The sequence below is a fragment of the Crocodylus siamensis genome, chromosome 15 (assembly GCF_052110815.1).
Source record: "Crocodylus siamensis isolate JL-2025a chromosome 15, ASM5211081v1, whole genome shotgun sequence".
Taxonomy (NCBI): Eukaryota; Metazoa; Chordata; order Crocodylia; family Crocodylidae; genus Crocodylus; species Crocodylus siamensis.
The window spans coordinates 16,265,960-16,292,211 of record NC_143409.1 but is presented as its reverse complement, the minus strand read 5'-3'; the positions used below and the strand labels follow the sequence as shown (position 1 = coordinate 16,292,211).

Below are 26,252 nucleotides of genomic sequence, written 5' to 3'. Positions count from 1 at the left end.
GATGGGGAGTCGGGGGGGTTGGGGGCAGGCGGGGGGTGGGGCCAGGCACCACGGGGATCGGGGGGGCTGGGGCAGACACTGCAGGGATCAGGGGTCTTGTGGGGGGCAGGCAGGGGGTGGGGCTGGGCACTGCAGGGATCAGGGGCCTTGGGGGGCAGGCTGGGGCTGGGCAGGGCAGGGATTGGGGGCTGGGGGAGTGGGCGGGGCCAGTGGGGGTGCCCTCCCATAGTCCCTTCCCCCCTCCTTTAGCCCCCAACCCCTTACTCACCGCCTCTGGGGCGAGGGGCCAACCACGGAGACGCTGTGGCAGCCAGTGTCTCCCTGGAGGCCCCAGCCTCCGGTTTCCTCAGGGCATGGCTCCACTTCTTTAAACTTCGGTTTTTTTAGACCCCTGGATATCTTTGTACCTCGGACCAAAATTCTGAGAGGTATTGATATAGGGCTAACAGTTAATCTTATAATGATCCTATGGTCCTAGGGAAGCACATTTAGACAAGAGAGTTTGCTAACACCCAGAAAAAAAATAGTGTGTCCAGGCAGTTTGGTAAGTAAGTAATGGATTAATTAGTAGAGAACTTACTTAGATGATACTTATTTAGACAATAAAGATTTTAAATAAATTATTTAAATTGAACTTATTCAGATGATATTCAGGAAGTGAGGAGAGTTGCTCAGGCTGCCGTCTGAGAGTTATGTCATTCATTCACTCGTTCATTCTGACTGATCACCATTGCTTTACATGAACCTCCACGTTTCAGAGCCAGTTCCAACTAGCTCATGCCCCAGAGCCTTCAAAATACACCTGACAAAGGTCACTGGAGTTTATTAAAAAAAAAATGTCTCTTGCCAAAGAAAGAGCGAGTGCTGGAGACCACTCAGACCAAGGGAAGCTTTACAGCAGTCATTCTTAACCTTTTTAGGCTTGAGGTACCCCTTGTGAGATTCGAGACACCCTTCAGAAAATTCCAGCTCTTAGTTTTCACTCATTTTTTGTCTGTGCAAAAATAATAGAGTATTTTTTTCTGTTGTAACAAACTCAGAAAGACCACAATAGGTCACAACGTTTTAGCATTATGATTTCCTATTTAAAATCTTTGGGTTTATCTTGTGAATCAGGTTTGCACACCTCACAGTTCTACCATTGTGACACCCTGTGGCATCTTTGAAAGGATCTCAGGCACCCCAGGGTGCTGCTGCACCTGAATGAGAATCACGGTTTTTGAGCATAGAGGCACAGCATGGTGAAACCCAACCACAGCAGTTTAGTGAGTGTCAGGAAGAGAATTTTATTAGGCTATGACAAGTTTATGCCAGTTCCATCAATTTAATAATATGTACCATCAAAGCCCTTTTCTGCCAGAATGCTGCCTACACTAGGGTTTTTTGGGTATAGAAACACTGCTAACAAGAATTGCTCCCACTCACCAACTGTTATCTACTGGGAAATGCTTCTAGTGTAGGTAAGACCTGATGCAAATGCTTAACTTTCCACACATGTGTTGTCCCATGAGATTACTTACATAAGTGTTTGCAAATGTATTACTTTAATATTTGTTTCTTTGAATACAAAGAAGTATTAGCCTGTATACTTTGTCTCACATAACAGTCTTTTGTCCTAAATGCCACGTTTTTTGTCAAAATGTGTATAAGTAAAGATTATTTTGTTAATAATAATAATCATCATAGTAATGTTTTATAACATGTTAGAATAATATATTCTTAAAGGCCAAAAATTTGACTTTTATATTTTCTTGAAATAGAACTTTGAAACCACCTCAGTTTCTGTAGAGCAATACTGAAATAGGTTTTCTGACTGTATTAGGGTCAGCTGGAGAGCAAAGCAAATAGAATTTGGATCATTAGGAGTCTGCACAGACGTAGTTCATACAGAGTTCCTGGTCATAACAGAGAGCAGTTTTGATTTTTTAGAGCATAGATCTTGCACTTATCAGGTTGCCATAGACTTCTATCTTTCATGTTTCCTCTGGTTGACTGTATAATCAATACATGACATATGTTATGCCTTCTTTCAGATCCAACAACTTCTACTTAGCTATGTTGCTGTTTATGTTGTTCCTATGCATGTTACCAACAATTTTTGCTATTGCCAGATATAAGCCATCTTTAAGCTGTGGTCCATTTAGGTAAGTTTGACTGAAATAATAAAGACTTCAGTGACTTAATTTCCTTTGCCTCAATAAATGTATTGGCTTCTATGCATATAGTCCTGAATTTCCAATAAACAGAGGTTCATAAGTGTATTTATATAATATCTTACTCAGATCAAAATGCTCCCATTCCACAATGAACTATATTACTATAATGGAGTCTCTAAATCCACTCTGCTCCTCTGTTTAACCACTGCAGAAATATTGATGTTACCTGTGTAATTCAGTTGTCATATGGTTGCATGATGTAACGTAACATAGTGCTGTATATTACAAGTCAAAGTATCTGTGAACATCAAGGAAGGCACCTATAAATGGGTGATAGCTAGTGAATATTCAGGTCACATTCTAAGAATAAAAATCCAGACACCTTCACCCGAGTAATTTCTATCATTGAGTTCAACAGAAGCTGTATTCATCCTGTATAGTCTTCCATTAATCTTTTTGTTTATTAAATGTAATGTTGCTTTCAAATGATACACACTGAGAATTTGCTTAGAGTTCAATATAACTCTTTTCTCCCTCAGCGGACAAGAAAAAATATATGATATTGTATCTGAAACGATTAAAAGTGATTTTCCTGTATGGTTCAGCGCAGTACTTACTTACGTCAGCAGTCCTGTAGTTGTTCTCCCTGCATTATTACTTCTGTTGTAAGTACTTTACTGTCTATAGTGATGGTTCTTATTAGTGCTCTACCCACCCATGATTAGTCAAATTTGAAGTGTGGTGAAAAAATATTTTGGGACAGTTGTTTTATACGTTATATCTGAGAAATCTAATTGCATGTGTGGAGTAAGAATCCGGTGGGAATAGGAGCATGTTGAAAGCATTCTATTAAATTTTAAAAGCAACACCTCCTCCTTCAGTTGGTTTAATTGGAATAGTATAACTTTAAGAATGAATGGCACAATATGGTCATTTCATCTTCAGTCTCACATGAGCCAGTCTTTCTCAGTCTTTAATTTAAGGAGTAAAATCTGGCATGAGTAATCTACCAGATACCAACAGGGATAGTTAAGTGCCTGGGACAAAACTAATGTAATTAAAAATCATTTGCCAACCGCCTGGAAGCTGGGGTTGCTTTCCTGGGTTGTAATAGCAAACTTACTACACAGTGTCAAATTTTGGCTTTCCGGGAGCTTTCAAGCCTCCTTTTTCTCCCTCAGGAACTCAGCAACCAGACTTCCCTTCCTGGTCTGTCAGTAGTTCAGTATGTGATTGCAAACAGAATTTAACCCATTTCACAAAGCTACCTAATCATCCTGATTACTGACATGATAAATCAATTACCAAGGCTTGTGCTCAAGTGTTAATTTAATAACAGTTTTCTGCAGACTCTCCACTGGATGTCTTTTCCACCCCATTTCCTAAGTAAATTATTATATCTTCTCTCAGCTTTGAATTCTTTGGATACAGTAGTAAATAGGATTCTATGTCGCATAAGTCTGTAAAGACTTCAGTCCAATATTCAAATCTTTCTACAGGCCTTACTAATCAAAAGGAGCCAAGCAAATATTTATTTGTTGCATTTCTCTCTTAAGGTGTTAATCCTGTAAAATCATACAAAGCTAACTTGAAGCATCTGAGTAACTTAATTGACTAAGTGTTAAGCATGAGTTAAGCATAAACACGAAGTATCTGAAGGATCGGGGCCCTACAAGTAACATTTGAGATCACTGTTAGTCAATATGGCTAGGTACAGACATTTAAAAAGCCTGAGGTGGCATTGATTTAAATGATCTGTTTTCTGTAAGTGGGAAAGTTTAGACCAGTAGCGAACACAATATACATTCGCTCTTTAGTGGGGGACAAATCTTAAACCAGGTTCCAACATTTTTAAACCAATTTGTGTGCGCTGAACTTCTGTTCTGGTGCAGCTTTATAGACTAGTTTATGTGTCAAGCTTCTGTTCTGTTATGGGAACAGCCCAGTTTCTGATCACTTTTACTGGTAAAAATGTAATGTCTGTATCTGGCCAATGATATTAAACGCAGTTTATTATTACATATCACACAAACCCAGTCCAGCTGTTACTCTTCTGAAACGAATGTAGGTACATTAGACTAAACATGAGGATTGCAATGTAGCATTGGTGTCTATTACCAGTGTCCTTGGTCTGGAGGCTGGGGTTATAAGGAGTGGAGAGATCAAAGTAACAAAGCATCATATCTTTACTGTCTAATGCACATTTAATGTATGAATGTACAGTAGATCCTGTATGCCTAATTTTCCTATCCTTTGCATTGCTGTGACCCATGGATTTCAATGAACCTCTGATTTTCACTACTAAGAGCGAGAGGCCTAGTAACTACAAAATGGCTTTGAGCAGAGGAAGCCAGGTATAATCCACTAGCGTTCAAAGCGGCACTATTATTACAAGTAATCTGCCAGGAAAGGAGAACAGTTACAGGCCTTTCCCTTGTCATCCACTGGTGATTCATTTTCGCTACCCTCATCCTTCTCTTCGTAAAGCCAAGGAGCCCTACCATTTTTTTTTAATTTATTTTTTGCTGGATATCTGGGCAGCAACTGTGCTGTTTAGCATGTTAACAACACTGGCCCAACTGAGGCTGGCACTGAGGTTGGCTTCAGGACCCTTTGATCACTGATGAGGAAAGTGACTCAAAAAAGTTCTTAAAAAAACACAACCACAACATTATTTCACCTAAGGGCACATAGAAAAGAAAGCAGACGATAAAATAACAAGACAATAACATGCCAGAGTCTTATGTAAGCTTTATCCTTTCCTTGCAATTCATAAGGTAGTTCCACTTATCCCAGGCATCCCTATTCCTTGACTGGAGGAGATCAAAAACCCCTTCAGCATCCCTTAAGGATCTCTCTGACCTTTCCTGCTGCCTGCTCACCCCTTCCTCACTTATACTGGGGTCTTTAAAATGATTGAGAACCTCTTTGATGCTAGCTCCCAGCCTTGGACGGAGCTAAGCATTTCCCAGTGAATAGCATCTCCCACTGTTCCCTTGAGGCTCCTTGGCATTCTTTCTGCTGATACCCTATCTCAGTCAGTGTTTTGTTTCTATCTAATAATCTCCCTTAGTTTAACTCTGTCCAGAGAGGCAGGATAATACCAAAAAGGTAAACTGAGGTATAACAAACAGTCACAAAACATACTAAAGTTTTTTGTGCCCTGGCGACTATGTCTCTTTTCAATATGTATTACCCTTCAAGATGTGCATTAGCGCCATATCATTCTCTGTTGTTCTGTCTATGATACATAGCCTTAATATTTTTTATGTTTAGCTTAACTCCAAGCAGCTCTAATTTACCCACATCCGCAACAAGAATTAAGTTACAGATGTTGAAAGAGAAGACAGAATAATGTCTCAGTTTGCCTGATTTAGCTTCTTTGTGCAATACTGAAAATACAGAGCCAGATTCTCAGCTGGTGTGAAGCAGAAAAAGTCATCTGCCTTACGTGTATTAAATACATAGGAGAGAGGGGTTTTCTTCTATACCAAATGAAGGCACAAATGAAAATAGTGTAGGTACAATTTACCATCCTGGAAAGTGTTTCATGTCACCTCTCTGCTATGCAGTGGAACTCCATTGATTTGATTAAGTTGGTTTCACCATCAAAAAACAGCTGAAGATCCCTGCCGCGGTGCAAATAAAAACCTGGAAATTAATTTAAATCGCCTTCCATTTCTATAGTCTCTGATACCTTCTGATAATAAACTTCTAGAAATGTTTCCAGTGTGATTCATGACAATTCACTGTTCCTCTCTTCCAGCATGCTAATTTATTACCTTCAGAGTATTGCAAGGTCATTAAAATTCACCAACAATCAACTGAGACTGCAGATCCAAACTGTAAGTACTGACTGAAAGCATTTATTGTGTTCTAGCTGGTGGTTTTTCAGCAAAGTACTAACTTTGATTAAAATGTTAAAGTTGATTTAGTCTGGAGAAGAGAAGGCTGAGAGAGGATTTAATAGCAGCGTTCAACTACCTGGAGCTAGATAGTTCTCAGTGGTGGCAGATGACAGAAAAAGGAGCAATGGGTCTCAGGTTGCAGCAAGGAAAATTTAGGTTAGATATTAAGATGAACTTTCTCATAAGGAGCGTAGGAAAGCACTGAAACAGCTTACCTGGAGAGGCTGTGGAATCTCCATCCATGGGGGATTTTAAGGCCCAGCTACACAAAGCCTTAGATAGCTGGAGATAGCCCTACTTTGAGCAGGGGGTTGGATTAGATGACATCCTGGCGTCCCTTCCAACCTTAATTTTCTATGAGTCCGTGATTTCCATGTTTTACGACATGAAACAAATCCTGTGCTAATATTTGATAATTTGTTTGCTTTCTAATGCATAGCAAGCTGCTAGTTATTTATCCTCCTATTTTTATATTTATATACACACACACTTTAGGAGAGAACTGAAGACAAGAAAAAGGTGGTTCAAATGGCAGTAGGTAAGTTGGTGATCTTTGATAAATACAGATATTAAAAAAGGTTTTGATCACTTATATTTAGTCTTTTAGTGATCTGATGTGCAAGAGGCAAAACTGCTTTTTGTTGTATAATTCCAGTTTTAGCATTATATCAACATTAATATTATAGATTTTATGCTGTGAGGACATTCCTACGTATTTTATAGGTAACAATAAGTGAGATGTAGATCTTTTGGAAGGCTCTACGTGCTACATTTACAAAAGGACATGGGCAGGATTTAGGCACTTAAGGCATCTTTACACGTGCTTTGGGGTGAAGGAGGGGGGCATTGTAAATAGAGTTGCTTTAATTAAAACATCCACAGCATCTCATGTATTCAGCATCCCACACTTCACAATGGTGGTGGGGGTACTTTAACTGAAGCTCGCTCGACGAGCTTTAGTCAAAGCGCCCTGCCACCATTTTGAGATGTAAGACAATGAATGCACGTGATGCTGCGGTTTCTAGACCATTCTAATTAAGATGCTCCAGCAGACTCGCTCGGTCGTGTCTGCTCTGACATGTTCTAATTAGAATGCGGCAGAGCAGGCATCGGGGACATGTATAGGTGCCCTAGGGTTGAAGATTTGAACCTCATAACCCAGTTTAGCTGCTTCTTAAAGGAATCACTTAAAATACATAGTTTCTAGTATTAAGATCCTCTGGGTGCCTATAGGTTGGCTTCCAGACATGCCTACGTTTGGATAGTACTGAGACTTAGGTGCATAGCCCACAGCTAAGCCCCATCAAAATCTATAAGCTAGGTGTTCCTCCACCTATCTCACCTGCAAGGCATGAGCTACCAGGTATTCCTAGAGCGTACCTGGACATCAGGCTCTTCAAAGAACATGGTGAAGGTGAGCTGAGGAAATGATAGTATCTTCTTCTGTGGTTACAATACTGATGCAGGAGACTCAAGTCCAATTCCCTCCCCTGCCTGAGAGGGTTTGAACCTGTAGCTCTCATGTCTTACAAATAAATGAGCTAATCATCAAGCTGGAGGGGGGCTTGGGAGGGCCACTTCCATTCCTACCGTTGAAGCTATTCAATATTGTATGGAATAATGAAAGATTGAGTGGTTGAGCAAAAGGGAGAACAAGACTAAGCGTAACTGTTTAGTTTAGGGCACTGTTCTAGGAAAGCGGAGACCTGTGTTACAAGCCTTGCTCCAATAAATGTACAGGTATTTTATATTAAGAAGACTTTTGAGCAAGGATTGGAACCTGAGCCTGCTTAGAGGCATTGTACCATTTCATAGAATCACAGAAGTGGGGTCGGAAGGGACCTTGTAGATCTTCAAGTCCGACCCCCTGCCTGGGCGGGAGAGAAACTGGGCTCAAATGACTCCAGCCAGGTAGGCATCAAGCCTCTTCTTAAAGACCCCCAGGTAGGAGCCAGCACCACTTCCCTAGGAAGCTGGTTCCAGGTCCTAGCCGCCCTGTCTGTGAAGCAGTTCTTACGGATGTCTAATCTGAACCTCCTCTCCAACAACTTGTAGCCGTTATTCCTTGTTAGGCCAGGGGGCGCTCGGGGAAACATGGTTTCCCCTAGCACTGGCAGGCTGTAACTGAGCCACTGTTTTTAAACCAGCTTTAATTGTGAAAGGTCTGATCGCCCTTGTAACAGTCCTTCTCTGCTTTTTCTAGCCAGAATCCAGAATCTAGAGGGAAATGACAAAAGACCAGACCAGGAGAGTGATGTCATCAGTCGGGAATCTTCAGTTCGGTCATCGACACCTCGAAAGAACGGCAGTGTCTTGAATTTTGAATCCCCAGTGAACAAAGGCAGCAGAATACAAACCATCTCGCAATCTGTACTACAAGGTGATGTTGCTAGGCCAGCAAATATTACTCCAGCAACTTCGACCCCTTTAACTCCAACTCCCACTGTTCCCAATATACAGAAACCCAGAGCTGAGCAGGCTGCAAATCGGTAAGGCAGTCTCTTTTAATTCTGAAATAAAATAATTTAGTGAAGCAAAATAGATGCATTGGTAACTAACTTCTGCTAGTAATACATTAGCAGAGTCATTTTTTAAAAGATCCTCTTGTGAGAACTGTTCAGGTTACAGCAGAATGGTAGAGATCACCTTAATTACCTCACTGTCTCAGATAACTACATTTGGATTATAATATGTTTAGGTGGATTCATGAGTTCATGTGCACAGTTAAAGCAAAGAAATAAAACTTTCCAAATTGTACTCTATTACTACAATGTGGATAGGACATCCTTTTCAATGTGCCAGATATAATAAAAGCCAGGAATTCTCTGAGGAACATTTAGTGATCTCCAGATATACAGTTATGTATTTGGGATAGCTTTGTGGTGGTTTCTGGCTCTGATACAGAATATTTCTCTAATATTGGTTATATTGTGAGCCCATTATTCACACTGGACAAGCTGATTATTGAGCCCATTATTCACACTTTTAATAAGACTATTCTGAGTAAATGGTTCACAACCTGAATTTAAACTTCTGTCTTATTTTTCTACACCATCTTTTTTTAAAAATGAGCAGGAAATTTTCCTATATCACAGGGATATAATGGGGGAAATGGTTTTTGAAATGTTCAAATGCTACCAGGAAGAGTGCCAGATAGGCCCTGATTCCAGTGCAATCAGTTTCTGCTTTAATCATAATATGAGAAATAAGGACTTATGCCAAATTTTCTTTTTTCATTTTTTTATCCTGCCAGGTATTCAAGTGTTGTACATGGCAGTGCAAGTGATCTCTGTAAAACAAAGCCCTACACTCCTGTGGCTTTCAAAAAGCATGTTGAAGACGTCCACTCTGAGCCTCTCTTTAGAAAAGGCATCCGACAGATAAATCCAGATGCTGTTGGGGCAGGAGCTCCAGTTTTTGTTGGACACAGAGCGCACACCACCAGGTATTTTATTGTTAATGAACATGAATCCCGCAAAAAACTTCTCCGTTCCACTTCCCGGCTGCCAAGGCATTTCCGAATGGATGAGTCAGGAGACATAATTGAGCTATATCCAAGAAATGTCAGAAGATATGTGGTTCGAACACCACGCAGGACATATTCCCCTCACTTCAGTGAAGAGGAGGAAGAAGAGAAGGAATTAAGGAGGGACTTGGTAAACAGATCCCACCGTCCACGTTCACTCTCAGATCTCCGTGCAGCTCCCCGATTTTACATTGGGGAACGTGCTGACAGCCAAATTCTTACTAGCAAGGATCTCTCCAAAGTGCATTACAAGTCCTGGGATGACGGCTTTGAGCTAGAGCTAGAACGGCCCCCACACTCCTACAAAAAGCCACACACAAAAAACGTCGAACTTGATAAGCACTATCCAGAGCATCATGTGAAACCTAAATCCAAGCACAAGCTTGATCACTCTCTAACCGAGTCAGATTCAGTTTCCATTGGCTCTAGCAGTGACCAGCAAAACAGCAGTAATGATCAATACATTCAGGTCATTCACAGTAAAGACAAGTACCCGAAATCTGGGGCAAAGCTTACTAGAAAGAAATCAAAGACTAGTGTTGACCTAAACATGTCCGACCCAAATGAACTGATCTGTTCAAATGTCTAAAATAGTGTGCAACCACTTTTGTTGTGAATGTATGTATTTGCAGATCTTTGGCTGCCATTGGAACCACAAAAGTCTATTGAAATAAATATGGCACAGAGTCTTCTGAGCAAAACCATACCTAATTATTCAAAGGGTAAAGCATTACTTAGCTTGTTGCTTGGTGTTAATTGTACCCAACTTTAGTATACCGTCAGATACAGTACAAAAATCTGTATTCTGCATTATTGCTCATTACTGTGCTGTAAGATTATATTGTGAAATATAAAAGCATATGTAGTAGGGGCACTTTAATTAAACCAATCTAAAAGAGTGTCAGGATAGGCTCGGTTGTGCTTTTTGGCATGTAACATTCCTTGTCACAGGTGAAGATGCCGTAGCTGAACAGAAAGCAGGATAGATATGCATCTTTAAAGAAAATAATATACAGAGAGAGAGATGGCACATGAGCTTTCATGACCCCAAGTTCACTTCAACAGGGGCTTCTTGTGCTCGCTATATACGGGTTCCCCTTGCTTTATGCAGGTTCTGTATGTGTGAATTCACTCTTATGTGATGACCCTTTTTATGCCAAAAATTCGTTATATTCTAGATAAATTCACTCTTACGCGATCGGTATGATGGAAGCCCGCAGTCAGCTGCTTTGTGCAGTGCATTGTGGGAGTGGCATGCATCAAAATACAGTCTCCTGTGCGGATCTGTGCTCCTCACTTGTTGTCTGCAACACGTGTTTCTGTAGGTGCCCTCCCAATTATGATAGTGCCCTGTGCTTGTGTGTACTCTCTGCTGTTGGTGAGTACCAAAATTGTCTTGTTAAAGTGTAGAAGTGGGCCTGGGGGTCAGTACAGTCGAGGTCTTGGAACATATCCCTATTTGTTACATTGTAAAGTGGGTTCCCTTTATGGAAATTCGAGTTATGTGCCATTTTCCAGGAACGCATGTACAGCATAAAGCGAGGGAAGCCTGTATTTAGTCTATAAAGGTGCATATCTGTGGACCCTTCTGACTCTCTTCAGACTAACACAGCTAGTAACTACCGCTCCCTGCTCATAGTTGAATACCCCAGTCATTATAGGTGACCTGTTAGATATTTGGTCCATCTTCCTGCAAGTGCAGGGTTGATAATGTGTGTCACCTGTACATTTTATGGAATTTTGCCCATTTTAGTTTAAAAAACCAGTATAGCTCAAAACAGAAACGACGGACTAGATACAGAGATTATGTTCTGGGCCCTGCCTTTTCTATTTGTCACCTGTCCTGAAAACAGAAGTACTAAACTACTGCAAAATATACGTGCATAGCCTTGTCTTACAGATATGTATATCCGCGAGTGGGAGGGATGGAGATACAGATATATCTATCTCCATCTCTCCCACTCATGTGTGTTCACGTGTATCCATACCAGGGTATGCAGGTAGACCCAGATACTACACAGATGGGTGCGCATATGCACACCTATATATTTCACTTTAGTACCTGCTTTCAGACCAGAGTGTAAATGGAGGGGTGGATATATATGAATGTATGTGCACGTATGTTATATGTATACATGTATGCGTGGATAGACGCATGTGTGTGTGTGTGTGTATAATGTGTGTGTGTGTGTGTGTGTAATTCGTTCCATTCACTCCTGTGTGTATCCGTACACCAGCGCGCGCACGGATCCAAGCGAGCGGGCGGGGCTGAGCGTGGCCGCGTCTCGCTCCGGGGTGACCGCGAACGGCCCCGGATCCGGCGGGAAGGGGCGGGCCCGGCCGGCGGAACAGGCCCAGCCGAGCCCGCCCGCAGTCGCCTGTGGCGGGGCGAGCGCATCAGGCGAGGGGAGGCGCCGGCGTGGGCCCATGGCGCGACTCCCGTGGCGCGGAGCCGCCCCGCCCCGCCCCCCCGCGGCCGGGCCGGGCGATGGAGGCGGCGGCGCTGGCGGCGGAGAAGGTGTCTCTGTACCGGCAGGAGCCGGGCGGCTGGCGCTGCTGCAAGCGCACGGTGAGGCGGCGGCCCGGGGGGGCCGCAGACTTTCCCTCCTTGCGGCTGGGGAATGAGGCTGGGCCGCCCTGCCCGCCCGGCCGGGGCAGGTGGCGCCTCGGCTCAGGGAGGAGCAGCCGTCCCGGCCTAGAGCCCCTCAGGCCTCGGCAGGAGAGAGGAGAGGGCAGCATGTGGCAGGGAGGGCGGTGCGGCTCCGCGTCTGAAGGCTTTCTCCTTCCCCCCTAGAGCGACGTCTCGGTGTCCTGGAGACCCTCGGACGAGTTCCCCGGCAACCTGTGAGTCGGTGGCTGCTCGCTGCGCGCCTGGGACGGTGTTGCAGAAAGTCAGAGGGGTGCCCCCCAGTGCTGAACCCGCCTCCAGTCGCTCCGACTCCTGGTGTCTTCCTTAGCGGGGTTTGAGGGTGACGGAGATGCAGAGGTCACTTTGGTTTCCGCTCCTTTCTGCTGCAGGTACAAGGGTGAAGGAATAGTGCCGGCAAGTCCTGCGAACGTCTGGGAGCTCCTGAAACCCGTCGCCAACGGACTCAGACCGACCTGGGACCCGAACGTGAAGGGGTTTGACGTTATTGAAACCATCAGTGAGGTAAGTGCCACGAAAGAGACGAGGACGTTATGGTTAAATGTCCTTGGACTGGAGTAGGGTCAGAACTGGGTCCTGTGGAAGCAGGTAGCCGCAGGACAGTTTTGCAGCTACAGAACCACAGAGAGGATTGAATAGCTTCCAGAAACCCTTTATTTTGAACCTGTTGCCCAAAACTGCTCTTTTTTTCTTTTTTCTTTTTTGAGTTTGTGGATTAGATATGTTATCAAGTCTTGACCTGACACTGAAAGTCTCTTTGAATGGAACTGTTGTAGTGAAATACGATAAATAATGCATACTATTAAAAACCATTCCAAATTTCTAATGTTATAGCCCCGGGGGGTGGGTAAAATATGGTCTGCAGGCCAGATCTGGCCCACAAGGCTATTCTATCCAGCTCGCAGGGCCCCTAAAAATTTGGAAATTGAAATTTATCTGTCCTTGGTTCCTGTCAAAAATGACAGGAGCCAGGAGCAGTAGGACCCAAGGGAATCCTCTTTGGGCTCCTGCAACAGCAGGGCCCGCCCAGCCCCGCCCCCACAGCCGAAGCTGGCTGCCCCAGCACCGGAAGCTCAGGTAAGGGTGGGGGTGGGGAAGGGCAGGGAAGGAGCTGGTGCAGAGCATGGGGAAAAGTGGCCCCTCCCCCACCCCGTGGCCCACACTCCCTGTTGCAGCCGCTCACAGCCCATGTGGGGCTGCACGCCGGACACGGGGCAGGCAAGGGGCTGCTTTCCCCCCACACTTAGCACCAGCTTGTAATCTGGCCCCACACCGGCTCCAGTCTCACCCATCAGGGCTGCATCACGGTGGCAGCAGCTGGGGACCCTCCTGCTTGCCGTGCTGGGCAGCGTTTGCTGCTGCTTCCCACTTGGAGCTTGCACCGTGGTAGTCTGTGGTGAGGCAGCCACCACCACCTCTGTGCTGCCCAGCCCACAAGCTCCGGGTGGGCAAGCAGAGGAGCCGCAGCTGCTGCTGCCACGGCACAGCCCCAGCAGGCGAGCCCAGAGCCCTTGCAGGGCCCAGGCTGGCTGCGGGGATGAGTTACAAGCTGGTGCTGAGTGCAGGGGGAAGAGCGGCTCGTCATCCTCGGTGTGCCTGGCGCCCCGCGCTGCAGCTGTCTGCAGCCTGCATGGGGCTGCCTGTGCCTGCTCAGGACAGCCCTGCACAGGCTGCAAGTGGCTGCAGCAGGAAGAGCAACCCACGGAGCAGAGGAGGGACCACTTTTCCCTGTGCTCAGCACCAGCTCCTTCCTTGCCGGCGAGCAGGGGGTCGGGGCTCCGCACTGCCTCCCACCTGTACCTCAGGGCTGGGGGTGCACTGGGAGTGAGCAGGCGTGGGAGCACAGGACCTGCACCAGTGGCCCAGGGCCAGCGCCAGCAGGACCCAGAGTAGGGTGGCAGAGGTACAGAGTCCTGGTCACCAGGGGCTCTATGGTGCTGAACCAGCTCCCCCCTCTCCCTGCTGGTGCAGCCCAGCCCAGCTTCATAGACCTGTGCCAGTCTGCGCCCTGCTCTGGGCCCCACTGGTGCTGGCCCTGAGACATTGGTCCCAAGATGATGGCCAAGGGGCAGGGCTACCCATGCTGCCCTCAACAGCTTGCTAAAACTGGATAAGCGGCCCTCTGCCTGAAATAATTGCCCACCCCTGTTTTAGCCTGACTCCAGGTCTGTATTGTTTTATAATGTCAATTCTCCCAAGCCTCTATAATCCTGGTTAACAAAAGTACCTGTAATGATAGATGACATTAAACAGTTGGTTGTATTTATTTCTTTTTTAAATAATGAAGCGGTGTTGTTGCTGTTTAAGTTACTAAATTTATTAGTTCCCTAAAAGAGGTGTCATTTAGAGAAGTGTGTTAAGTAACAGTCGCCATGAGTGTATTTGTGACACTTTTCTAAAAGATCATTCCTGTCAAAACTGCTCTTGAACCAAGACTCAGCATTTGATTGTGATAACTTTACTCCTGCTGAATAGCAAGTCATGTGATTGAAATCAAAGGCACTGCATGTCAGCTGAGTGTCACTCTAAGTGTCGGTGGCTGCGTCCAGATGAGCGTAGACATGTAGTGCCGCAAGCCCATCTGCAGTACCACACACCACACATGCAGGCATTACCCACACTACTACTTTGCAGTGTGAGGGGTTTTCTTGACCCTGGGAGATCCCAGGGTAAAAAAAACTCACACCAAAAAAAACCTGGGGTGGCAGCAGCGTGCACCGCCCAAAACCGAGCCTGGCTGACCCAAACCACACTCCGGCTGCTAGCCAGGCTTCCTGGTGTGTCTGCAGCCCCGAGAGGCCCCAGGACCCATGATAAGGTTTCTGGTGCCAGCACAGTTACTGGCCGCAGCCTCCCCTACCTCATCCAGGGTAACCTGGTATGTGCCAAAGTATGTATGGCATGGGTGTTCTCCAGGGACGAGTAGCAGTGACACGAGGTGTACTGCTGCTACTTGTCCCTGGGGAACCGATGCCCGCGCTTATCTGGACATGCCCTATGTAACACACTGTTGTATTAAAGAAAAGACAGGTATAAAGTGAGATAATGCTATTTCCAATTTTCTAGACTGTCTCTATATGCAGAACTACTACCCCATCAGCTCTCATGAGGCTTATTTCTCCAAGAGACTTTGTAGATGTGGTGCTAACAAAGCAGTATGAAGATGGGACTCTAGCATCCACTGGTAAGATGGTTTAATTCCCATTATAGTCTCTTTCTGAGGAGCAAGTTAGTAAATGTCAATGATTTCTTTTTTACAAGAAATGCCTCAATATTTTTGATGCAAAATTATTGGTCATAAAATGCAGTAACAAAGTCAGTGCTAAATTATTATTTCTATATAAAATACCAACACTCTTTGGTAAGTTGTTACGCTGTTCGCTAGTCATGACATCTTTGGAGAATGATTTTAGTTTAGTTGGTTTTACACTTAGATTTTAGACCATATATAGAAATATCTCAGAAGAGTCCCTTAAATCAGATTATATCTTAGCATTTTATAGGACATTGCAAAGCTGTCGTGTTTTGTTTAACTATACCTAGTGAAAAAAGATGATCTATAGAGCCCATCAGTGACCAGTTTTCCTTGAGGTGGTAACTGCAGCTTGTAGATGCTGGAACTATATTCATCTGTTCATCTTTGCTTTCATTTACATCTTTCATTGTGTCTTAAGCAAATGTTGTTGATATGGCATCTTACCTAGTTTGGATATCAGCCAGGAATCTATATACTGGTACTGATACAAAAGGTTTATACCACTCCAAAGAGTGGAATATACCATACCTATGTGATATATACTTATTGCAAGCAGCTTGAGTTATCTTTCAAACATGGTGTACCAGCCCAATGAATAACTCACAATGTGCCTTGCTGTAAGTACATAAAATATTAAACACTCCTAAAGTATGCACAGTCCTTTGACTCAGACTGGGCAGAAGCGATTGTCATAATTTTAATCTGGCCTCTTGCAAATCACAGACCAAAGAACCTCAGTCTCAAGAACCACTGATTATCTTTCCCACATAGAAAACTGTTCAGCTTGTGGCATTTACCAAAGAAAGGGAGTCTTTTTCTTGAATGTATTTTTTTTTGTTTTGCAGCAACCAATATAGAGCATGTACTCTGTCCTCCACAACCCAGTTATGTGAGAGGGTTTAATTATCCATGTGGCTGTTTCTGTATACCTGTTCCAGGGTAAGAAAGGTTCTTACACTTGTTGTAGTTCACTTCGTGTCCTATATGTGAATGCATTGTCTGGCTAAGAATGCTTTGGCAGTCATCGGTTCATATATAGCCAAAGCTAGTTGTCATGTCATTACAAACGAGTGGTATTCAGTGCCTTAGGCAAAGTGAATTAGTCTCTCTTAATTTCCTAGTGGATACTTACTAACATTATAGAAAGTGTCGTTATTGTGAGAATCCTTTGTTGATATTCTGAATGGAGAAGCCAAGAATTAAGACCATAATTCAAGCAATGAATAAGCATATGCTTCATTTGCAGTATTTGACTATTGGCATTTACTTCAGTGAAGTAGTTTATATGTCTGAGCTGAGCTGGGGCCTAAATTAACTGAAAAACTGACCATCTCTTTTTGTAGAGGCAGATAAAGGCTACACTGATGGGCTGTAATAGGGAAGCTTGCACTTGACCTTTTCAGTGGAAAGCACGTAGCAGTATTTATCCACAGATAAATACATGCCCAAATACAAAACTCACTAGCAAGGCCTTGCTGTGTTATAAACCTCACTAATAAAATGACTTCTACTTGTGTGTTGTTTTCTCAGGGAACCAGACAAGACCCAGCTCCTCAGTTTCTTTCAGACTGATCTTGGTGGCTACCTTCCTCAGACTGTGGTGGACTCGTTCTTTCCAAGCAGTATGGTTGGATTTTATAGCAGTCTTACCAAAGCTATAAAGATGCTAAAAGCTTGATGGGCATGGAAAGTATAATCTCACTGCTGGAGCATAGAAGGGGGAGGTTAAGAGCAAATGATCCATGGTCTGACGTATTAGGTGAAGGTGGAAAAGGTAGAAGTAGAAACTCATGTGATACTTTTCTAACAACAAAGACACGTTGTTGAAAAGCTGAATTGGGAGAAGTGCCTTGTCTCAAGTCAGTTTTTAATATGGTATATTCTGCCTGTCTTTCTGTCTGAAAAGCTTTGTAATATCAATTCTTTTTTTATGTCTCCCTTAAAACAGAAGCTGGCAGTCTTCTGGAAACAGTTCTGCTCTCCCCCTCCAGGGGGAGTGTGTGCACTTCCAAATTCCTTGTGATTGCTCTCTCAGTGCCTGTCAGGGGAGACTGTTAAAATCAATGTTGTTGTACCAGTTTAAGTCAGATCAAGAAGCTGTACTCCTCATTCTAAGCAGAGAGCTAGATCCTTTGCTATAGCAACTAAGACATTACAATGGAACCAAGCCAGAAAATGGTCAAGCCCAGAGTTAAAGGGGTAGGTGAGGTGAGATCTTAATTCATTCTAGACATTTTAATTCTGATTCCCATTGACTTCAGTGCTTGAGTATTTTTCTGAATTAGGACTTAATATTCTAAACCAATTCACACAGGTCAGAGCTGAGTTGTCCTCTTTATCACCCACTATCTACCAAAAAACGTTGACGTACAAACTGTCATAAAGCAGTGATGCTCACATCTTTGGGGTTGCAGACCCCTTTAATTAAGAAAGGGTTACTTTCTTTATTATCCATTACACTGATTCATTAATAACATGGCAAACTTATTTTTTAAGTTTTCTGTGTTGTTAATGAATCTGTGCTATGAATAATAAAGAAAGTAACTTTTTAATTACTACAGTCACACTGTCATTTCCTCAACAGCTTAAGAGATTTCATAGTTTTTCTTGGTGCTTGCTCTTTCTCACTTTTCCAAGATTAATGTACTTCCCATTTACCTCTTTTCTCTCATGCACTCTCCAAAACTTCAATGCATAAACCAAACTGCACTGACATAATGGCAATAAAGAAGTTTTAAGCACTTTACCTGTCATTTTTCTAACCCCATCTGAAATAGTCAGGAATCTGAACAGTTTTCCAGTCCCTGACTGGAGGTGTTTTTTAACATGTGAATCATCTTTTTGGTGGACAAGTTTTGATTTGTCATAAAAATGGGATGTGCTTTGTGTCTATTCCCCAGCCTGACTCGCCTCCTTGCTCATCTTAGATCAGCCCCGATGTAGTATGCAGTGATAGGTACACCTTTACAACATGGCTGATTATTTGGAGAATGTCAGGAGCTGTTATAATTAACACATTATTCTCTGCCCTTTTATAAAAGAAAATGATCATTTATGATGGTTGAGTTGGAAATGTAAATCAACATTGTGATTTTTATGCTGCTACTTTTACTATTTATTTAACCATGTTTCAGTTTCGGTCCTTAAACTTGTTTAATGTAATGGGAGTAGTGTGGTTCATAGGCTTACATACAAAACTTCCTGCTGTCGTTTTTCATCCTTGTAATTAGATTTCCAGGGATGAATTTTTTAAAGTAGTCTCTTGTACATGTGAAGTTTATAAAACATGTCAGTGTACACATAGTAAAATAAATATTTTCTGTTACACTTTTTGGTTGGTTCTGTTTAATTTGCCTTTAAAGCTGGTCCTACTTTTCTGCTCAGTTCCCGTCACCTTTGACAAGGCTCACAGGAGCTGTGAACTTCACAGAATTTCTTCATACCCTCTTGGCTCTTGAGCCCAGCCTGTGAAGCTGAGAGAGCCCTTCACTCACAGCACTTGAGCACAGCTTTTTAGTGAGAGCTGTGGACTGTCAGTGTCTTTCAGGATTGGGCTCTTCATCTGTTGCGTGTTTCTAGTTTTCATTGTAAACTGCTGCTGTCTGTACGTAGGAAGAACAACTTTGTGAGAGATTTGGGGCCCAAAATCCTTATGGGCTCGTCCACATGCTTAGTTGTACATACCATGAGCAGTCAGTAGAGCTACTCATTGGAAATCCAGTTGAGCATATGGACAAATCTTGGTAGGGCTTGAACCGTTGTTGGCTTGAGCTCCCAAAAGTTCAAGGGCACATTTAAATCTTAGGACTGATCCTACAGCTTTTACTTCTGTGAATAGTCCTTGTGGTGACAGTGGTTAGAGGTCATTAATCTACTTAGGTAGGCAAAATTGCAGGGCCATGTACCTTATTTAAGGAATTTAAGGATTACTTTTATAGGATTTGGGGCATACACAGTCCAACAAGAATTAAGAGCATTCCGCATGTCACAGAACTCTACAAACTGCCAAATTAGGTCTGGAAATTTCACAGTACTGCTGTTTTGTAAGGTGTTTTTGGCTCTTCCTGCTTTGGGGGTAGATTGGGGTTGCTAAGACATACTCCTGTTACCCAGTACATTGTCACTTCTGCTTTTGATCTTGGGACCAGGAAATGTGCAGATGCACTAACCTAAAAGATAACAATGACTGCAAGAGGGGAGGTGGAAAGAAGCTTTTGTGGGGGTGGGGGGGTGTTTGTGTCAGCTTTTACTTTCTCAGAATTAAGCTGTATTTCTAGTGAAGAAACTCTTTAATGGCTGAAGTTGCTTTTAATGGAGGATACCTAGCACAGGACTATATCTAATACAATTTCTCCATTTCTGTATTGCGAATGGTTGTGAAAACCGACACTAAGAGATTACACCAGGTTTTTACAAAATCTAACTATATCACAACGAAGGAACTCAGGGTCTGAACAGATGCTGAAATGCCCGTTTATTCCTGTATTTCCTCTGGGATATGTACAGATGGGTGGGTTAAAAATCCTAGATATGCTATATTTGCACAGTGGAATGACATTTGCTTAGAACTCCAATTATATTCATAGAAGTTTAGGGGTGGAAGGGACCTTGTGAGATCATCAGGTCCAGCCCTCCTGCTCTGGGTGGGAAAGACTGCTGAGGTAAAATAACCCCAGCAAGGTGTGCATCCAGTCTCCTTTTGAAGATCTCCAGGGCAGGTGCCTGAGTCCATTCCAGGGTCTGGTCACATGAACCGTGAAGGAGTTTTTCCTTATAGCCAGTCTGGAGCCTTCTAGGAGTTTTTGACTGTTGCTCCTAGTTTTCCCCTGGGAAACTGGTGAATAGTTGACACTTCGAAGAGAGATAACGAGAATTTTAAAAAATGTTAAGTACTCTGCTGTTCATTTCAAAGCTGAATTTGATTAAAAACCAAAGATAAAGTTATGGGCAAAAATTAGTATATGGACATATTAGTATATGGATTGGTTTGCCTCTTGTATTACATGTCATTTTTCTTGCTGCTACAAAATTTGTCATTTGAGTGAAGAAAACTAATTTTTCATTTTCTATGTGTGTCACGACTCCTCTTTTCAGGTTCATCATTGCCTGTAGATCAGACCTCAGTAGTCTTTTAGGAGCTGCATGCCAGACTGATGCAGCTTGCTCCAAAGGTGAGCTGCTGCTTACAGCCCGGTCACTGACAGTTTCCCCACTACTGAATTGCTACTGACACACTTCCAACCTGGCTGCTGCTTGCCTCCACTGCAGATGTTCTGGCTTTGCAAAGTAGATAAAATCACTTGGCTGGCCTGTGGGAGTCCTGGTGTAGATACTAATTTGTTCTTAATGGTACATGCATGCCTATGTTAGTGAAACAAATCAGAGGGGACCATAAGGACCACAAGGCACAGTGGTATTGTCTTCCAAAACTGAGCAGTGACTCACATCTCTGATAAGATTGCATGCCTGCATCTAACAATGCATGCTGTAGAAGATTCATTTTGAAAACTTGACAGCTGAGTTGTTCCTGTTACAATGTAGAACAACTCTCTATGTTTACGGCTATTGTACACAAGAACACCTGTTAACGCTGGACTAAGATTTGTATCAGTGGCAGAATACATGCTTATTGTTTCTGCGAACTACTTCTGTTGACACGAACAGAAAAAAATCATTAGCATATTGAATATTTTTGTCATTCATTGACTATCTGAAGTAGCAGAAATTATGGAATCTGTTCCCCAATGTCTTTTAGTTTAGGTGCAAGAATAAATAAAGCAAGTTTTATTTGCATTAATAAGTTCCTCTTAATTCTAAATTTAGAAGTAAGTAGCAGAAATCTATGGAGGGGATCAAGGTAAGATGTTTCAGGGTACTATCTCTCTAGGTTTTGGAGACAGGTGAGATCTTTGAGGGGATCACTAACCTTGACCATAAAGCTATATTATGCCATCTTGTTACATGGAGTCAGAAAATGGCCTTGAATATAGAGCCTTTTTTATGGAGTCTTGAATATCTTTCCCAAATCTATTTTTGTTTTCATTGTAAATGATTGTTTTCAGGATCACTAAATACTGTAACCTATCATTGGTAGCTTCCTTCTAAATAATAGTGCAGGGTCATTAAACATTACATACACTATGTATTCAGATGATAAAAACTGGTTTTAAATGTCCTTATTACTGTAGCCTTGGGATGGCCTAAATTCACAATGCAATGTGAAGGGTATTGCAAGGCTTGAATCAATTGTGCTAAGGGTTTTTTCCAGTGCATCTATGTAATTTGCAGTTAAACTAATGGCAACTCTACTAGGGGAAATTGTGGGCTTAATTCTCCAAACAGTCCAAGCAGAGGGCTTCAGGAAATTACTCCCTGATTTACATAGTACAGCTGTTGTGTGAGTTAAGGGTACAGTACAGTTCAAGGAGTTCAGAGCAATGGAAGGTCAAGTGAAGCTCAGCCATGATCCCTTTCGGCCCTATGGAAGCCCTAGACTCATATTCTTTCTTTCCCCTTAAATCAAGTAAGTGGCTGCTTGCTTAGGAAGCAACAGAGGTGCCTCTGCCAGTGTTAGGCCAGTGGAGCATTTGTCAAGTCAGGACCTATTTCCCACTGATCTGTCCTGGCTCTTTTGTGCTTAGACAGGCCAACCTGGATTTGACCACTCCCCCAGCTTGCCCTGCCTCCTTCTCCGTCTCCTCTACTGAAGAGGTGAAGCAAGAGGTAGTGCCAAATGACTGAAGCAGGGATGAAAATCTGCCCCAGACTTCCCAGATGTTTCTGATTTGTATTAAATTTGATGCTTAAGAAAACTGCCCACTCCAGTCAGCATCATCACCAAGTTCATTTACATAAGCTAGAGAGTGCTGCGATTATCACACATTTTATTACATCCATTATATTATTAGCAGAGCCATGTTTTACCATTGTGCACTTTGCAACAGCTGCTTATGAATATTGTAATAAGAACTGGGAGCTTTTTGTGCGCATCTCTTCTTATTGCAAAATTTGCTCAAGAGATTCCAAACACATCTATAACTGGCAATCATCCACACTTTCACAATATCTGTGCTGTGCTGGCAAACAGTTTTCATCAATGAAACTTTTCTTTGTTTAGTTTTTTTTAATATTGGCAGCAGTTTTATTCCTCTCCTTGCAAAATTTCAGCTGATTTGGCAGCAGCAGGACTTGAATTTTTCCGCTTGATGATAGCAGTGATAGGCCCATCGGGTAATGCCTTGATGATATTCCAAGCTTCAAAACGGGTGAGTCCCTGCATGACAGTTGTGTGCACTTGCAATAGCTCATCACCAGGCTGAACAGGGCTGCTTTGTTCTGAGGCAACCCCTGATGGGAGAAAAAAAATTGTGTTAGTTCTTTGTGTAGGGAAACTTTTATAGTATATTTCTGTAATTATGGGTAGTCACTGTGTTGCCTGGTCAAAGTAGACCACCAGGCATTTATACTACATCCCAAAGTTTTAAGTTTGCAGGTTAAAAAAAGTATTTTTCATGAGCTTCATCATCATCTGGTCCAAACACATGTTTAATCCACTCTACCTTTAAAAATCCTGTTGATGACAATGGGTTTATCTCCATGGATGGAGCCCTTCCCTCCTTCCAGGCTGAATCCTAAGCCACCAGCTGTCTTTTCTAGAGTTACAGTGCAGACTGTGTCTTCAGTTGCTGAGAAGAAATGGAAGGTAATCAGGGAAGGAATAAATGCTATGGAAAACAGCATATTCCAAAGAATAAACCTCTAATTCAATGTTGTACCAATGAATCTATGGCACACAAATCAAAGCAAGACAAAAATGGCAGCTCTTGATCCTTTGGCTTGTTGTAAAGTTACTGAATGTTCCTTCAGAAAGTTTACACTGAACTCCTAACAGAATGCAAAGGTGACAATGGATGTCTGCTTCAGTTCGCTAGAATTACATAAAAATGCTGAGAGAGAATTATTACTTCCATAGTTTATCATTGAGAGTCATTAAGGCACTCTCATCGTATACCTCTGGAGCTATATTCAAGCTTCACTCCAGACATGTGTTAAAGGCTGCCCTGGTGTAAATCGGCACCTGGTTGTTCAGGCAGGGCAATTCCATGTGGTGCTGTTGCTTGTAGCAAATGGCATTCTTAACTTTGCTAGACCACTGGGCCAACTAGGTTTAGATTGACTGACCTTCATTTGACCTGATTCTAGTATTAAAACTACTTTTACCTAAAGGGCTAGCAATATAAACTTGGGTATGTAAATGTGATTACAAATCCCTTAATTTCTACAAGGAAGAAAAAAGAATATTTAGTACTGTGTCCTCACTATGTTTTGCATATAGCCAGTGGTTATGGTGGATTACCATACATAATTTACCTAATATGAAAAAAAGAATCCTGTCAAAATATTTTTATACATAGGAACTTCCAAGGCACTGACTGAAGTGATGTTTTGTCATGAAATCGGCACCCTGAAAGCGCTCTACAGCCGTGCCCTGACAGAAGTGCACAGCAGCAGAGCACTTTAAAAGTGCCTGATTGCGAAACAAATTAACCTTTATTACATGGGGGTTAGGATGAAGGTACTCCGGAGTGAATCACCTTCATTAACTTCTGTCAGTTCCTGCCTGGGAGCAGGGCTGGGCTGAAGCAGCCTAACCCTATCCCTGGTACTCTCTTCAGGATGGGAGAAGGGAGAAGGGCAGGGAGGGTTTGCCTAGCCTTTGCTGCAGATGGGGAGAGGAGGTGAATTGGAGCCCCCCTGGGGACGGATGGATTCAAGCTCCAGTCCATGCACCCCCACCCCCCCAAGTGAAGGCTGGACAAACCCCAGACTGAGCTCCTTCCCCTTCCTTTTCCCCCTCCCATCCTGACGACAGCACCAGAACTCAGGTGGGTGGGGGTAGGGAGTTAAAGGGTAGGGGAGAGAGGCTGCAGACAGAAGGCTGGCTCCAAAGTGCAGCAGGAAGCTGCATGTCTGTCAGTGCCCCAGCAGTTTTCGGAATTAAAAATATATTACTAGTTATATAAGTAGCCATTGGCTTATTAACTATGTTCAATATAAGTACATGCTTTTAGAATTTAATCTTAAGGAATCCTATTTTTTCGTGAAATTCAGCAATTTATTTATAAATCTGATAATGTTCATCTCCTTTGGCCTTTTTTTACCTCTTTTTTTAATCTTGGTGGGGGTTACCTCTGTTTATCTCTCTTGACCAACTTCATTTTCTCCCATAGATATTCATTATGATTTTTGTTTATACACAACCAATTGATATCAGTTAAACAACATATTGTTTCAGACCTACTCCCTGAATTTTCAAATACTTGCACAATTTTTAACCATGACTCTCATGTTTTTGCTGGCCAAATCCTGTGCAGTCGTTAGTAAATAGCAGGAGTGTGCATGTCTGTGTGTGTGTACACGCACCAGCGGCTGTAAGGCTTCTGTAAATACTCACTTGATTCTGTTGAAGCTTCGCTTGCCATAGAAGAGGTAGTAGAATCAAATGAAACATTAAGACTTTTTTCTCCCTCTTTGGCTTTTCTAGTGACAACAACTGCTTGCTTTGGTTGTCGAGCCTGACGCAAGATTGCCAAGGCATCATTGTGTGTGACACCTTTCAAAGACTTTCCATTAATGGATAATACTTCATCTCCTTTCTGAATAGTGCCTTCCTGAAATGCCAGGCCATTAGGAAACACTCTGTGGACCTATTGGAAAAGAGATATAACTAAATCTCACAGGCATAATGTCACATATTGTCAGGCCTTTGCAAGAAAACAAGTTCTTTTTAAGAATCATGGCTTGTAATGGTTGTACAGAAACCTGTTAAGAAATATGAGATATTGAATAAACTGAAGATGCTATAAACCATTAGATTTCATTGACTAACCGGCTTAGTATTGTGTCTTGAACCTGCACCATTGAATTCAGAGGGTGTTAGATCAGGAACCACCATGGAAAAGTTCCTAATTAGAGGAAGGAGTCTGAAAAAATGAACCTGACTATTTCCTTCATACTCATAGCTGAATGCTAAAGCCACCTTATAGCATGTATTTTGCTTCCAAAGGTATTATGTTTCTAGATTAGTAGATCCTACCTTTACTTGCATGATCATTAGAAATAGGCATCTTTGCTCCCATTATCTGTCAATATTCCATTTTCTACTGACCTTAAATTGCCAATTACATACTTGAAATGCTTTTCCATTTCTGTCATTGTGTCTGAATACTACTTAAGAACTACTTTTTAAAAAGAGAGTTTTTAAATGTTAAATTGATAAAATTAAAGTGTTTTGTTTTTCTTCTGTCGCTCAACATTTTTAAACCTAGATAAGTTGTTGAAAAGTTTGAGAAAAAAAGGGAAACATAGGGAAAAGACTGAGGCATTAATCATTTTCTGCTGGGGGGGTGGATATGTAAGAGGAGGATGGACGTGTAACTAGGAATCTGTTGCCTCAGGTGAAGAGCTTACCAAAGGCTTGCCACCTTACACAGGGGCTTGTGCCCTGCTCGTTCACCCCTAGTTACAGTACCATGGGAGGCAATTAAAATATGAACGTTTAATCTTGGTTTGGTTTAAAAATACTTTTGGTTCAAAATTAAATTTGTGTTCAATTTTTCCACTCAGAATAACATACTCTGACAGAAAGTTTTATCTGTCCCTGAACATTTTCAAGAGCAGATTAGATGAACCGTTGGCTGGAGTGGTTTAGTCCGGGATGATCCTGTCCTGAGCAGGAGCTGGACTAGATGACTTCATG

At 42.7% G+C, this 26,252-nt stretch overlaps 3 protein-coding genes across 16 annotated transcripts in view; 2 read left to right on the top strand and 1 right to left on the bottom strand.

Moving 5' to 3' along the window:
- The window catches only part of TMC3 (transmembrane channel like 3), a 43,733-nt gene extending 33,442 nt beyond the window's left edge, over positions 1-10,291 (top strand). For all 3 annotated transcript variants that reach the window (XM_090028946.1, XM_090028947.1, XM_090028948.1), the window contains 6 exons: positions 2,034-2,144; positions 2,696-2,821; positions 5,923-6,001; positions 6,560-6,602; positions 8,268-8,553; positions 9,318-10,291. In XM_090028946.1, coding sequence (XP_089885072.1) covers positions 2,034-2,144; positions 2,696-2,821; positions 5,923-6,001; positions 6,560-6,602; positions 8,268-8,553; positions 9,318-10,179 — 1,507 coding nt within the window. In that variant the 3' untranslated portion in view covers positions 10,180-10,291. The remainder of the gene's footprint in view (positions 1-2,033; positions 2,145-2,695; positions 2,822-5,922; positions 6,002-6,559; positions 6,603-8,267; positions 8,554-9,317) is intronic.
- Positions 10,292-11,861: 1,570 nt separating this feature from the next.
- Positions 11,862-26,212, top strand: STARD5 (StAR related lipid transfer domain containing 5). Of its 4 annotated transcripts, none has more exons than XR_016439275.1 (9): positions 11,862-12,159; positions 12,385-12,434; positions 12,609-12,741; positions 15,304-15,421; positions 16,339-16,432; positions 17,024-17,115; positions 20,588-20,664; positions 22,661-22,758; positions 26,174-26,212. XR_016439275.1 is itself a non-coding variant. In XM_090028504.1 (7 exons), the coding sequence occupies exons 1-7, from the start codon at positions 12,079-12,081 to the stop codon at positions 17,549-17,551; spliced, it is 678 nt and encodes a 225-aa protein (XP_089884630.1). In that variant the 5' UTR covers positions 11,863-12,078; the 3' UTR covers positions 17,552-18,820. The 4 variants fall into 4 exon arrangements, 2 of the variants coding, with proteins under 2 accessions (XP_089884630.1, XP_089884631.1); XR_016439276.1 differs by having other exon boundaries at positions 26,169-26,193; XM_090028504.1 differs by lacking the exons at positions 20,588-20,664; positions 22,661-22,758; positions 26,174-26,212 and adding an exon at positions 17,442-18,820 and having other exon boundaries at positions 11,863-12,159.
- Positions 19,783-26,252, bottom strand: part of IL16 (interleukin 16) — an 88,151-nt gene continuing 81,681 nt past the window's right edge. For 8 of the 9 annotated variants that reach the window (XM_090028497.1, XM_090028495.1, XM_090028500.1 and 5 more), the window contains 3 exons: positions 24,948-25,200; positions 23,053-23,178; positions 22,361-22,840 (listed from right to left, as the gene is read on the bottom strand). In XM_090028497.1, coding sequence (XP_089884623.1) covers positions 22,635-22,840; positions 23,053-23,178; positions 24,948-25,200 — 585 coding nt within the window. In that variant the 3' untranslated portion in view covers positions 22,361-22,634. Of the gene's footprint in view, positions 20,345-22,360; positions 22,841-23,052; positions 23,179-24,947; positions 25,201-26,252 lie in introns of those variants that run through there. The other variant, XR_016439274.1, reaches the window with a different exon arrangement.

Coding starts and splice junctions, on each gene's coding strand:
- STARD5 (XM_090028504.1), top strand. CDS start 12,079: ATGGAGGCGGCGGCGCTGGCGGCGGAGAAGGTGTCTCTGTACCGGCAG. Junction 12,160..12,384: donor GGCGCTGCTGCAAGCGCACG/GTGAGGCGGCGG, acceptor CTTCCCCCCTAG/AGCGACGTCTCGGTGTCCTG. Junction 12,742..15,303: donor TTATTGAAACCATCAGTGAG/GTAAGTGCCACG, acceptor CCAATTTTCTAG/ACTGTCTCTATATGCAGAAC.